Below are 13,320 nucleotides of genomic sequence, written 5' to 3'. Positions count from 1 at the left end.
TGAAATGCAAGAATTAGGTTGGAGTCTAAGTTGCTCCCGAGCAGTGGTTTCTTGTAGGTTATGTGTTTGTATGTTATCCATAAGGCTTGCTACGGGTTTTGGTACTATACTACCCATACCCTAGCGCCGGTCGCGATCCATGAAATTGGGTCGTGAAAGTTACGAAAAAAAAACTCTAACGTTTCACCTTTTTAGCAATTTAAGCCAAACGTTTAAAATGTTACAAAACAAATCTTAACGTTTAACCTTTTTAGCAATTTAAACCAAACAATAAAACGTTACGAAATTAATCCAAACATTTAAAACGTTACGAAACAAATCCCAACGTTTAAAACGTTACGAAAAAAATCCAAATGTTTCACCTTTTTAGCGATTTAAGACAAACATTTAAGACATTATGAAACTAATCCAAATGTTTCACCTTTTTTGAGTTTAAGCCAAAAGTTTAAAACGTTACGAAACAAAACCAAATGTTTCACCTTTTTAGTGATTTAAGCCAAATAATTAAAATGATATTAAACAAATCCAAAAGTTTAAAACGTTACAAACAAATCCTTCACCTTTTTAGCAATTTAAGCCAAACGTTTAAAACGGTACAGAATGAATCCTAATGTTTCAACTTTTTAGCAATTTAAGCTAAATGTTTAAAACGTTACAAAACGAATCCAAACGTTTATAACGTTATGAAACAAATCCTAACATTTCACCTTTTTAGTGATTTATGCCATACGTTTAAAACGTTACGAAACAAATCTAAACGTTTCACCTTTTTAACTATTTAAGTCAATCGTTTAAAATGTTATGAAACTAAACCAAATGTTTAAAACGTTGCAAAAGGAATCCTAATGTTTATAATTTATAGAGATTTAAGCCAAACGTTTAAAATGATACAGAACAAATACAAAAATTAAAAACGTTACGAAACAAATCCTAACGTTTCACCTTATTAGCAATTTAGGCCAAACGTTTAAAACGTTATGAAATATATCCAAACATTTAAAACGTTACAAAACAAATCCAATGGATTAAGACATTACAAAACAAATGCAAACCAAATGATTAAAACGTTATGAAACTAAACCAAATGTTTCATATTTTTAGCGATTTAAGCCACACGTTTAAAAAGTTACGAAACAGATCCAAATGTTTCACCTTTTTAGCTATTTAAGCCAAATGTTTAAAATGATACAAAAAATCCAAAAGTTTAAAACCTAACGAAACAAATCCTATCGTTTCACCTTTTTAGCTATTTAAGCCAAACGTTTAAAACGTTACAAAACGAATCCTAACGTTTCACCTTTTTAGCTATTTAAGCCAAACATTTAAAACATTACGAAACTAATCCAAACGTTTTTAACGTTACAAAAGAAATCCTAACGTTTCACCTTTTTAGCGATTAAAGCCAAATGTTTAAAACGTTACGAAACAAATCCATACGTTTAAAACGTTACAAAAATAATCCTAATGTTTCACCTTTTTTGCGATTTAAGCTAAACGTTTAAAACATTACGAAACTAATCCAAACGTGTAAAACATTAAAACAAATCCTAACGTTTCCCATTTTTAGCGATTTAAGCGAAATATTTAAAACGTTAGGAAACAAATTCTCATGTTTTACCTTTTTAGCGATTTAAGCCAAACGTTTAAAACGTTTCGAAACAAATACAAACATTTCCCCTTTTTAACGATTTAAGCCAAACGTTTAAAACGTTACGAAACAAATCCTAACGTTTCAACTTTTTAGCGATTTAAGTCAAATGCTTACAAACATTATGAAACAAATCCAAATGTTTCACCTTTTTAATGAGTTAAGCCAAAAGTTGAAAACGTTACAAAACCATTCCGAACGTTTAAAACCTTACGAAACAAATTCAAACGTTTCACCTTTTTAGTGATTCAAGCCAAACATTTACAAACATTACGAAACATATCCAAACATTACCTCTTTTTAGAGAATGAAGACAAACATTTTCAAACGTCAGGAAACAAATCGAAACATTTTCCCTTTTTAGCGATTTAAGCCGAATGTTTACAAACGTTACGAAACAAATGCAAACATTTCCCCGTTTTAACGATTTAAACCAAACATTTAAAACGTTACGAAACCAATCCAAACCTTTCAAAAGTTATTAAATCAATCCAAATGTTTCAAACGCGAAATAAGTTCAAAGGTTTCACCTTTTTAGCGATTTAAGCCAAATCGTTTACAAAGGTTACGAAACAAATCCAAACGTTTCACCTCTTTAGTGATTTATGCCAAAAATTTAAAACGATATGAAACCAATCTAAATGTTGAAAACGTTACGAAACAAATAATAACGTTTTACCTTTTCAGCGAAAACGTTTAAAACGTTATGAAACCAATCCTAATGTTCACCTTTTTAGCCATTTAAACCAAACGTTTAAAACGTTACGAAATAAATCCAAACGATTAAAACATTACGAAATAAATGATGTTTCACATTTTTAACTATTTAAGCAAAACATTTAAAACGTTACGAAACAAATCCAAACGTTCAAAACATTACAAAACAAATGCAAATGTTTCACCTTTTTAGCTATTTAGGCCAAACGTTTAATAAGTTACGAAATAAATCCAAATTTTTAAAACGTTATAAAACAAATCCAAACGTTTAAAACGTTACAAAACAAATGCAAACGTTTCAACTTTTTCACAATTTATGCCAAACGTTTAAAACGTTACAAAATAAATCCAAACGTTTCACTTTTTTAGCGATTTAAGCCAAACGTTTAAAATGTTACAAAACTAATCCAAACGTTTAAAATGTTACAAAATATAACGAAATGTTTCACCTTTTTATCTATTTAAGACAAACGTTTAAAACGTTACGCAACTAATCCAAATGTTTAAAACGTTACGCAACAAACTGTAATGTTTCCCCTTTTTAGCGATTTAAGCCAAACGTTTAAAACATTACCAAACCCATCCAAACTCAGTGAAAAGAAAGGGCTTTAGCAACGAAAGTTTCACCTTATTTAAAAAAAGAGTTCCGCGTTTTCGGTTTAAAACGTTATGATACAAATCCAAACTTTTAAAATGTTACGAAAAAAATCCAAATGTTTCACGTTTTTTAGCAATTTAAACCAAACATTTAAAACGTTATGAAACTAATCCAAACGTTTAAAACTGTATGAAACCAATCTTAACGTTTCACCTTTTTAGCGATTAAGCCGAATAATTAAAACGTTACGAAACAAATCCAAACCTTTAAAACGTTACGAAACAAATCCCAACGTTTCACCTTTTTAGCGATATAAGCCAAACGTTTAAAACGCTACGAAACAAGTACAAATGTTTCACCTTTTTAGCGATTTAAGCCAAACTTTTAAATCGTTACAAAACTAATGTAAACATTTAAACCGTTACGAACCAAATCCTAATTTTTCTCTTTTTAGCGATTTAAGACAAACGTTTAAAATGTTACGAAACAAATCCAAACGTTTAAAACGTTACGAAACAAATCCTAAAGTTTCACAATTTTAGCGATTTAGGCGAAACGTTTAAAACGATACGAAACTAATCCAAACGTTAAAACGTTACCAAACAATTCCTAACGTTTCACCTTTTTAGCAAATTAATCCAAACGTTTAAGACGTTACGAAACAAATCCTAACATTTCACCTTTTTAGCGATTCAAGCCAAATATTTAAAACGTTACAAAACAAATCGAAACGTTTCACCTTTTTAACGATTTAAGCCAAACGTTTAAAACATTACGAAACTAATCCAAACGTTTAAAATGTTACGAAACAAATCCAAACGTTTCACATTTTTAAAGTGTTATACCCCGCATTTTTGGTAATTAATTGGATTAACTATATTATTTTAGCCAATATGAGCTAAAATAAGGGAATTTTTGTAAATGAGGAGGAAAATAGCATTTTGACGAGGAATGAATTTTAATAAAGTTGGAATACATTACTAGACTAAATTAGTCGGAATTAAATTTTATCTCGTATTTGGATATCGAGATAAGCATATTGTGATTTCATGTGCAATTGGATAATTTTTTATTAAATAAAATAAATGATTTTATTATAAAAAGGGATATTTAAATAATATCCGTAAATTTTATTATTTGGATTATTATAAGAGAATCCATAAATAATTGGAATATTATTTTAAATACGAGTTTAAGCGCGACATATAAATTATACGATTAGATAATAAAATTTTAAAGGGATAAACAATAATTAATATTTTTTATTAGTTAAAAGAATTCCGTATAATTTATAGTCATTTAAAAAAAATTGGATTTAAGCCCGACATAATAACGACATGGTTAATCAACGAGATTAATTATAATTAAGTTTAAATAAAAAAAAAGAAGGCTAATGAAATTAAAATAAGAAAAGGATTAGATCAGGATTAGCCCATTTTCCTAAAGCCCAAACCATTCCTTAGTCAAGACATAAGAGAATTCTAGAGAATTTAATTTCTCTTAAAAAATTCATCTTTTACCTTCAACTATCATTTTCCTCATTAAATTTATTCAACATTAAGGCATGGAGAAAGCTTGGGTTCTTGAAGTTTAAGCTCAAATTAATCATCCTGTATCTATTGGAGCTTTCAATTAAGATTAGTAATCTCAAATTATGGATTAATTTTGAGTTAGAGAGTTAGGGTTTATGGTGATTTTAATGGGTTTAGTTAGTATGTGTTTAAATCAGTATTGGATGATTAATTAATGAAATTTGAGGTCAATTAGCATGAAAATTAGGGCCGGAAATTATAAGTTATAAGAAACAAAGTAAATTGAAATTCTGAAATATGAGTTTTGTTAAGTCTATTTGAGGTTAAGGTTTGATTTAAAGGGTTGAACAATCAAGTTTTTAAAGAAAAAGATTTAAAAAACTAATGCTGGAAATTTTTAGAATTTTAGAAAAGTTTAAATGGAGGAAGTTTGAAACCGGGTTTAGCGAGAGACCGGTCAGGCCGTGGTGGCCTGACCCGTCTTTTCAACAAGAGCAGACGTGGACTACTCTAAAAGAGCAGACCAGCCGGGGTGCTCCGAGGGGCAAACCAGCCGGTCGCTCCAGACCCGCGTGCCATCGAAAACGTTTTATTAAATGGGGTATTTTAAGAATTTGAAATAAGTTAATTTAATGGATAATGTAGAGCTTAAAATGAAAATTTTAAAGAGGTTAATAAGTAATTTTCAAATGGAAATTAAAGGGATTATATCATAATTTTTTTTTCAAACTTAAAGCTTTAAAAGGATGAGGTTTGTAAATGTTTAAACAAATTTAAAATACTTAAAAGTCAAGTAAGGGGGTTAATGCGATAACATATATTTAGGAATAAAAATTGTTACAAATGGGATTAATAATGTAACATAGTTAAAGTGATGATTTAGAAGCTAAGTTAAGCACTTAAAATTTTGAATTATTAGCGTGAGTTATTGATAGTAAATCGAAGTAATTGTAAGGAAAGAATAAATAAAAGGACTTAGTATTAATTCAAGTTTGAATACTTGAAATTGTATTCGAAAAGGATATAAGCAAACTAGTTTTAAATAGAATGTTAATTTAGCATTTGTTCATATTATAGATCTACGGGTTATCAGATTGGAGAAGTAAAAGATTTGGAGGACTAGGCAATGGGCTATTTTATATTTTGCTTTTGAAAAATTGGGATTAAGCTATCAAGGTGAGTTCGCGATTTACTTTCGAGTATTATTACTTTTATATTAATATCTATGTGTGCATTTGGTTGAATATTCTAGTTTAAACTACTATATTTACTTATAGAACTATTATTAATATTGGTAGAACTTCATCAAAAATATTTCAAATAACAAACTTATATTTTTATAAATAAAACGTTTTATGTTTTTTTATGGAAAACAATAAACTTGTACAGCAAGAAAAACTAAACAGCTAAACTAAAACTTCCAAGATCATGAGAAACAATAATCCCATTGTCTGTGTACCACAAATGCAACCATTTTTTAGGCAAATCTTCAGTCCATATCTTTCCCTCAACTTCACTAGAATCAGCTGCTAACGCATGGGCCAAAGAATTCATCTTTCTTGGTGAGAATGACCATTTTATTTCCTCAAAATTCTGCGCTTTCCTTGTTATTTCCTCAAGCACGTTTCCCAGCTCGTTGATGTAGACTGTGCCTTGGTTCGTGGCAGAAATTAACTGGGAATTATCACTTTCCATAATCAACAGTCTGAGAGGGAGGTCTTTTGCAATCTTCAAGCCCCATAACATCGCTTCAGCTTCAGCTTCAATGGCCGTTTGACCCCCAGGGATAAGCATGTTACCTGCAAATACAATATTTCCTCCCGAATCTCTTCCAACAACGCCCAATCCCACTTACTGTTCCTTGATAACCCTGCATCTGAATTTATCTTAACCCAGCCACTCTCATGTTTAGTCCATTTCACATCTTCTCTAACCGCAGACTTCAAAACATTTTCATTTGCAGATTTAAACTCACTCATTGTTTTGTTGCAGAGATTAAGAATCTGCTCACAAGGAATCACAACATTATTAAAGCATAGTTGATTCCTAGCGTACCAAATTGCCCAACAAGTTATCCAAAATCTGTCAAGGTCCTCCTCTTCAAAATTCTTGCAACAGACAGCAGCCCAGTTCAGAAAACAATCATCTAGGAGCCGATTGGTGTCCAAACCGAGGGGACTTGCAAACCAAATCCCTCTAACCAATTAGCACTCCTTTAAAACGTGATCCACTAATTCTCGATTCCCATATCTGATGTAGAGTCCATCTCCAATCTTAGTGCGAGGAAATAACGCCCATTTGGTCGGAAGGCTATTGTGTAAAATTCTCCACGCTAGATGCTTTATTATTGGAGGTATATTCAGATTCCAAATCTTACACCACGCTTGTTGCATATCATTCAAGTTCGATATAGATGACTCCGGTTGGCCGCTACTAGACATTTCCAAGTGATACGCCAGAATCCAGTTGAGGAGTAATGCCATATAATGCGATCTCTGTTGTCTAAGTACTTCAAGGGCATCTCTTGAATTATCAATGCACCCTCAGCTGAACAATAACTCTTTACCATATGAATGTTCCATCCTCCAGTAGCTTGGTCAATTAGCTTATTTGCAGTTACATCAAGATTAATCTGAGGATGGTTTGGGAAAACATGAAAACGGCCATCACAAGGCAACCAAGGATCTTTAAATACTCTGATAAAACTTCCATTTCCCACCTTCCATATTACACCTCGTTTCAACAGGGGAACCGCTCCGTGAATGCTACGCCAAGTGAAACTTGCACCTGGGCAAAGTTTCGCTTCCAAGAAGTATTATCTAGGAAAATATCTGCCTTTTAATAACCGGGCATCCAAGGAATTCTCATCATGAATTATACGCCATCCTTGCTTAGCAAGCATTGCCAAGTTGAAAGCCGTTATATTTTGAAAACCTAAACCACCAATTTTCTTCGCTCGGCACATCTTCTCCCAGCCAACCCAATGCATACCCTTTCTAGTCGATCCATTCTTCCACCAAAAATTGGACATTAAACTCTGAAATTCATGACAGATATTAACCGAGAGTCTAAAAACCCCCATGGTATAGGTCTAAATAGCTTGAATTACATATTTATGCAGGATTTCTTTTGCCGCCTTCGATAGCAACCTCTCTTTCCAGCCACTATGGTTTTTCCAAACTCGCTCAAGTAGGATGTTGAAAATCTCTTTCTTAGATCTCCCTACAAAGGTTGGCAGCCCCAACTACCTGTCATGGTGAATAACAGATTTAACCTTCAGTTTTTGAGCTATATTCCTTCCTACAGATGCGCTAATATTTCGATTAAAAGGAGACTGCAGTTTTATCGAAATTGATAAGCTGCCCAGAAGCCATCTCATAACACTTGATAATATTTTGGATTTCAACTGTTTCTCTCTCAGAAGCTCTGGAGAAAATGATCGAATCATCCGCAAATAATAGGTGAGATATGACCGACGCTTGTCTACCTATTTGAATCCCATGGATGCGTTTATCAATAATTTCCTTCGCTATTGAGCCAGAGAACGCCTCTGCACACATGATGAACAAAAAGGGCGACAACGGGTCCCCTTGACGAATCCCTCTACTCGGAGTAAAACTCTCTTGTGGCTGCCCATTAATCAATAAAGAGAAAGAAACAGTCGAAATGCATTTCATTATTAGGGAAATGAATGGATCCGAGAAACCCATCTTTTCCATATCCGCTTTTAAGAACACTCACTCCACCCTGTCATATGCTTTACTCATGTCAAGCTTCATCGCCATATAACCTTTTTTGCTTTTCCGCTTTTTATTCATGAAGTGGAAGCACTCAAAGGCAACATGGATATTATCTATGATCATCCTCCCCTTGACGAATGCACTAGTTTGTATAAAACATTACAAAGGCTAATGGGCCTTTATATCTTTCATGGATTCGAGATTTTTATTTTTCGGGATTAAAACGATATGGGTGTGGTTCATTCTTTTTTGAAATGGAGATCCATTCAAAATTCCAAGAACAAAATTACTCACATCACAGCCAACAATATTCCAATATTTTTAGAAAAATAAAGGAGACATACCATCAGGGCCTAGCAGGCTGGCGCTTTGTGGGGATGCATTTGGTTAAGTGCTTTAATCAATTCTTGTTTGGTATATGGTTTACTTATAAAAAGCATTTTGTTTGAAGATAACTTGTTTTGGATCCCAGAAAGAGCTTGTTGTAAATCTGTAGGATTGGAAGAGGATAAGAGCTACTCAAAATAATCCTTAGACACCGAATTCACGTCTGCATCTCCTTGACACCACTGCCCATTAGCGTAAAAAAGGCTTGCGATATGGTTCCTCGCTCTACGTTGTGAAGCTTTTTGGTGGAAATATGCTGTATTTTTGTCTCCCTCTTTTAATAAAAGCGGCTTAGATCGTTGCATCCATAACACTTCTTTGCAGCAAACAAGCTCTTCCAACTCACTTTCTACTTTCCAAACCTGTTGGAAGTTGGAATGACAAACAACATGCATTTGAAGCCTTAACAACTTCGCTTTCTTAAGTTTGATTTGCCTAGCCAAATTCTCAACAACTTCTGAATTCCAGCACTGCAGTCGTGACATACAATTGCTAATTTTATTTGAAATATTATTACGGTGAACATCATCATTATCTTCCCACGCCAATTTAACCACATCCTCACAATCTTTACTCCTCACCCACATAGACTCAAAGCGAGCTCTCTTTGTTCGGCGTTTATTTTGGACCTGATTTCTAGAATTAGTGTTGATCAAAATTGGAGCATGATCATAACAATTCCGCAGCAACGTCAACGCTTTTGATTGTGGAAATATTTCAATCCACATTTGGTTTCCCACAGCTCTATCAAGTCTTTCAAAGATTGGATCTCTGTCTCCATTTCCTCTACACCAAGTGAAAGGACTTCCTTTATAACCAAAGTCTCGGAAATTGCACCGGTCAATCACATCCCGAAACTTCCTTATTTTTCCCTCCTCTCTCATACGACCTCCCACTCTCTCCCTCTGTAATAGAATTTCATTAAAATCACCCCCTATTAACCAAGCTCCATGACGTTCATCGTTGAGCCTTGAGATGAGCTCCCAAGACTTCTCCTTATCTGCTTCAACCGGGCAACCATAAAATTCTGTGAATCTCCAGCTTCTATCCCCCATGTTCATTTTGACATTTATATCAATATGATTAGATGACAAAGAGCGAATATTAACAGATATACCCTCCTTCCACATCAAAGCAAGACCCCCTTTACTTCCACAACTGTTAACAATAATCGTCTCGTAACCCCATCCTCTAATGGTATCATCTATCTTAGCTTTTACTGATTTAGTTTCAGATAGGAAAACTATATCAGGGGAATAACACTGCATAATACTGCGTAAAGAATTAACTGTCTGTCGGTTTCCCAACCTGCGGCAGTTCCAAAATATGTGTATCATTGCTCCCAGCGGACTCGGGTAATCTCCGAGTTGGCCGATACTGAAGTTTCCATCAGATTGAGGGAGTCTTTCAATTTATTTGTTAAGATACCCGAATCAATCTCCATACCTATGACATCTGAAGCCACTACTTTTGAACTCTTTCTTTTTCCAATGCATGTTGTCTCGTGTCCCTGTTGCCCTTTATTCAATCTTCCTGCTCTTTTCCATTTTGATTTTTGTGACGTGCTAGCACTCTTCTCACCAGCAATTTTTTTTGACATTTGAATCATATTTTCCCCTTCCTTATTAAGGCCACCAGAATCAATAGTTACTTCATCCCCATCTACAGTAGCATGCACGTCTGATTTTTCCCCTACCACTGTTTATTATGTAAGCCCTTTTCCATGCAGCTCGGGTGACCTCTCCAAACCTTGAACCTCCACAACAGTTGGTAAATTTTGTCCCATCTCCTCTTGTCTTTCTCCACCTCCTGCATTCACTTTGTCAGTAATAATCTCACTTTCAACATCAGGGTTATTCACTACACTCTACCATCCCCAAAATTAAGTTTCTTTCAAATTTCATTAATCAGCATGTCTTCTTCTTCTTTCTCAATCTTTTGATTCCTTCTAATGAACTTGAGCGGTGAGGCTCTCATTTCATCACAATACTGGTAATCATCTTTGTTAACTTCGATATCACTATACTCACAATCAGTGTGTTGATGTCCCAATCTACCACACTAGTAGCAAAAGCTTCCCAATCTCTCGTACTGAACCGCAAGCCACTGATTCTGCTGATTAAGACTGACCATCGCCCCTCTTCTTAGTAATTTCTTGACTTTAATCTCCACCCGGACTCTGAGGTATCTACTCCATCCCTCAAGCCTATCATTATCTACTTCAATTACAGTACCCTGTCTTCCACCAACAATCTGGGCCATGTTTTTATTCATGTGGCCAATAGGGACGTTTACAATCTGATCCCAGAATGACACTTTATCAAACACCGCCTCAATTGGGGATTCATCTAGGTCTACATCCTTTAATATCATCAAGTAACTATCAAAATTGCATGGGCTTCCTCGTATCACTCTTTCCTTATCACGTAACGAGTAAAATCGAAAAACAAAGACGTTATTAGGCCATTGTTTGATGCCAAACCCTTTGTTGAGTTTCCAAATAGAATTAAACTTACGACACATTGCTTCTACGTTAATAGTCTTATTCGTAAGCAATTTCCCCATCAAGCAGAATAGTGATCGGGCTATGGTCTTTGTATCGTTATCTTTCTCAAACACTATTATATATCCCTCTTCTTCAGTTAACACAATCGGTTTCCCTCTATCGAGAAGGGTTACTGGTGTATTACCAGTCCTTCCTGCCATCGAGCTAGACCCAACCTCCATCAGAAGACAATCGCTTGCTGAAGCAAGACTTGCCGACCTACCAAACCCTAGACGTAGAGAAGTCCAGTTTTTGGAGGAAACTAATAACCCACAAGCTAATGAAAACAACTGTTAATGTAGACGTTTTATGTTATAAACGATTAAAACATGATATACTTTATAAAAGGTTGCATAAAGTGAATTTGAGACATTTTGGAAATGGTTAATTCTATATTTTGGTATTATTAAGGATAATGTGATTTATAATTGACGATGATTGGATCGTGAAATTGCCATTGAAGTAGTATCGGTTATTTAAAAGGAGTATGTGTTATTATTTAGTTAATGCTCTTTATGTTTTTTATGCATTAAAGCAAGTATAATGGCATAGATAATTTGAGATGTTAATTAAAGTAATTGTTATTTTACTAGCTTCGCTATGCATACATTTATTATACGAATTTATAATCGTTTGTTTTGCGGAATTATTATTTACACCCAATAAGTGATCCGTGGGAAACAAGCTACCTATTGGGCGTCAATAGGCTGTGTGATCACCGGTACTGATATGAGTCTAGGCGTTTGTGGTCAATGATTTTCAATGATAAATTATGAATATCGATCGGTTAAGGAAAAGGAGGATAAAAAGAAATGTGGTAGACACGAGGTTTAACTCGGTGGAACTATCTCGGGACTCGTGTCTAGTGGGTAACTCGGTCGAACTATCTCGGGACCCACAACTTGGGATTAAGAGATGGTTGCGGGTAACTCGGTCGAATTATCTCGGGACCCGGCCACTTGGACGATATGATCGAAAAACCGTTATTACCGATTGTGTCCAATAAGTCCATAGTACTTTTGTTTAGGGTTTCGAACGGATATGATATTGGAAACTATTAAATTATATTTTATGTTTATTTATTTATTGAATATAAAGTAAAGTATGTTTTATCGTTAATGCGACCTTATTTTCAGTTATAATACCATTGGTAAATTGAAAGCTCACTCAGCTATGTTTGACCCGTTGATTATTAAATTTTTCATGTGTTCAGCAAATAGCATTCAGGTCGAGCCTCCACTCCTTGTTTCGGAAGGCTCATCACTTTTTGAATGTACAGCTTCTGACTCTCTAGCGCTGCAGTAGTTCAGGTTTACACTTTTGTCGAGGTCCTATTAGGGGTTTAAGTATGTTTTGGGCTAGTAACCGCTTCTGTCTATAGTTTTTTTGTTAGGCCTCGTTTTCTGATTAACATACAAACATCAGAGATAGTTATAGTTTAACTACTTAATATGTATATTTTGTAAATTCTTAGAATGGTACTTGGGAATATATGTGTGGTTGTATAAAGTTTATCGTGCAGGGTGGTTTGAAATTAACAGGTGTTGGCTAGTTAAAATATAGCTGTTATATTGCCAAATTTTCAAAAATGAAATATTTAAGTTTTATAATGCTTTTAAAACGCGAAAAAGTTTTAAGTAAATTTAGGCTTGCTGCGGGTTTCGGAACCGAAATTCCCATTCCCTAGCGCTGGTCGCGGCTCAAAAAATTGAACCGTGACAAAGGTGCTATCAGAGTAGTTGGTCCCGGATACCACTGCTTTAGGAGAGTTTACCTAGGAAAACTACTGCAGCATAGGATTTGTATCATGTCTTGACTTGTAATCGGTTTTTTTATCAACTCTTAATGCGTTTTAGGTATGAATTATAAATGTAGACTAAGTGCTAGGAATAACATATTAAATTATACATATTGCGTGTGAATAATAATTGAGCGTGTCTATAGTACCGTATCTTGGAATTGTTTGTATTATAGTATGCCTGGGTTAAGGAGAGCACGAGTTTATGCAATGTCTGATGAGGAGGAAGCGCCTCCTGCTCAACAAGTTAGGCTAGGAAATGATGGGCTACCTGAAGTCCATCAAAATGGATTTTTAGCTGATGGTGATGGGTCGCCAGAGATTCATTAGATGGGGTAATGAATAATGGTCATAG

General features: G+C 34.4%; 1 protein-coding gene across 1 annotated transcript; it reads right to left on the bottom strand.

The window, feature by feature from the left end:
- Positions 1–5,893: 5,893 nt before the first annotated feature.
- LOC126656922 (uncharacterized) lies at positions 5,894–6,888 on the bottom strand. Its single transcript, XM_050351546.1, has 3 exons — positions 6,718–6,888; positions 6,351–6,603; positions 5,894–6,294 (listed from the first exon to the last, which is right to left on the bottom strand). The coding sequence occupies exons 1-3, from the start codon at positions 6,886–6,888 to the stop codon at positions 5,894–5,896; spliced, it is 825 nt and encodes a 274-aa protein (XP_050207503.1).
- Between the last annotated feature and the right edge of the window lie 6,432 nt (positions 6,889–13,320).

This window comes from Mercurialis annua, linkage group LG7 (assembly GCF_937616625.2).
Source record: "Mercurialis annua linkage group LG7, ddMerAnnu1.2, whole genome shotgun sequence".
NCBI lineage: Eukaryota > Viridiplantae > Streptophyta > Magnoliopsida > Malpighiales > Euphorbiaceae > Mercurialis > Mercurialis annua.
The sequence above is the reverse complement of the archived record's forward strand: the minus strand, read 5'-3'. Positions and strand labels throughout refer to the sequence as shown.

What these genes read in the sequence shown, in the direction of transcription:
- LOC126656922 (XM_050351546.1), bottom strand. Translation starts at nt 6,888, where the DNA reads ATGCAACAAGCGTGGTGTAAGATTTGGAATCTGAATATACCTCCAATA. An exon ending in ATCGAGAATTAGTGGATCAC is followed by an intron (nt 6,604 to 6,717) that starts GTTTTAAAGGAG and finishes GTCTGTTGCAAG; the next exon opens with AATTTTGAAGAGGAGGACCT. An exon ending in TGCAGGGTTATCAAGGAACA is followed by an intron (nt 6,295 to 6,350) that starts GTAAGTGGGATT and finishes TTGTATTTGCAG; the next exon opens with GTAACATGCTTATCCCTGGG.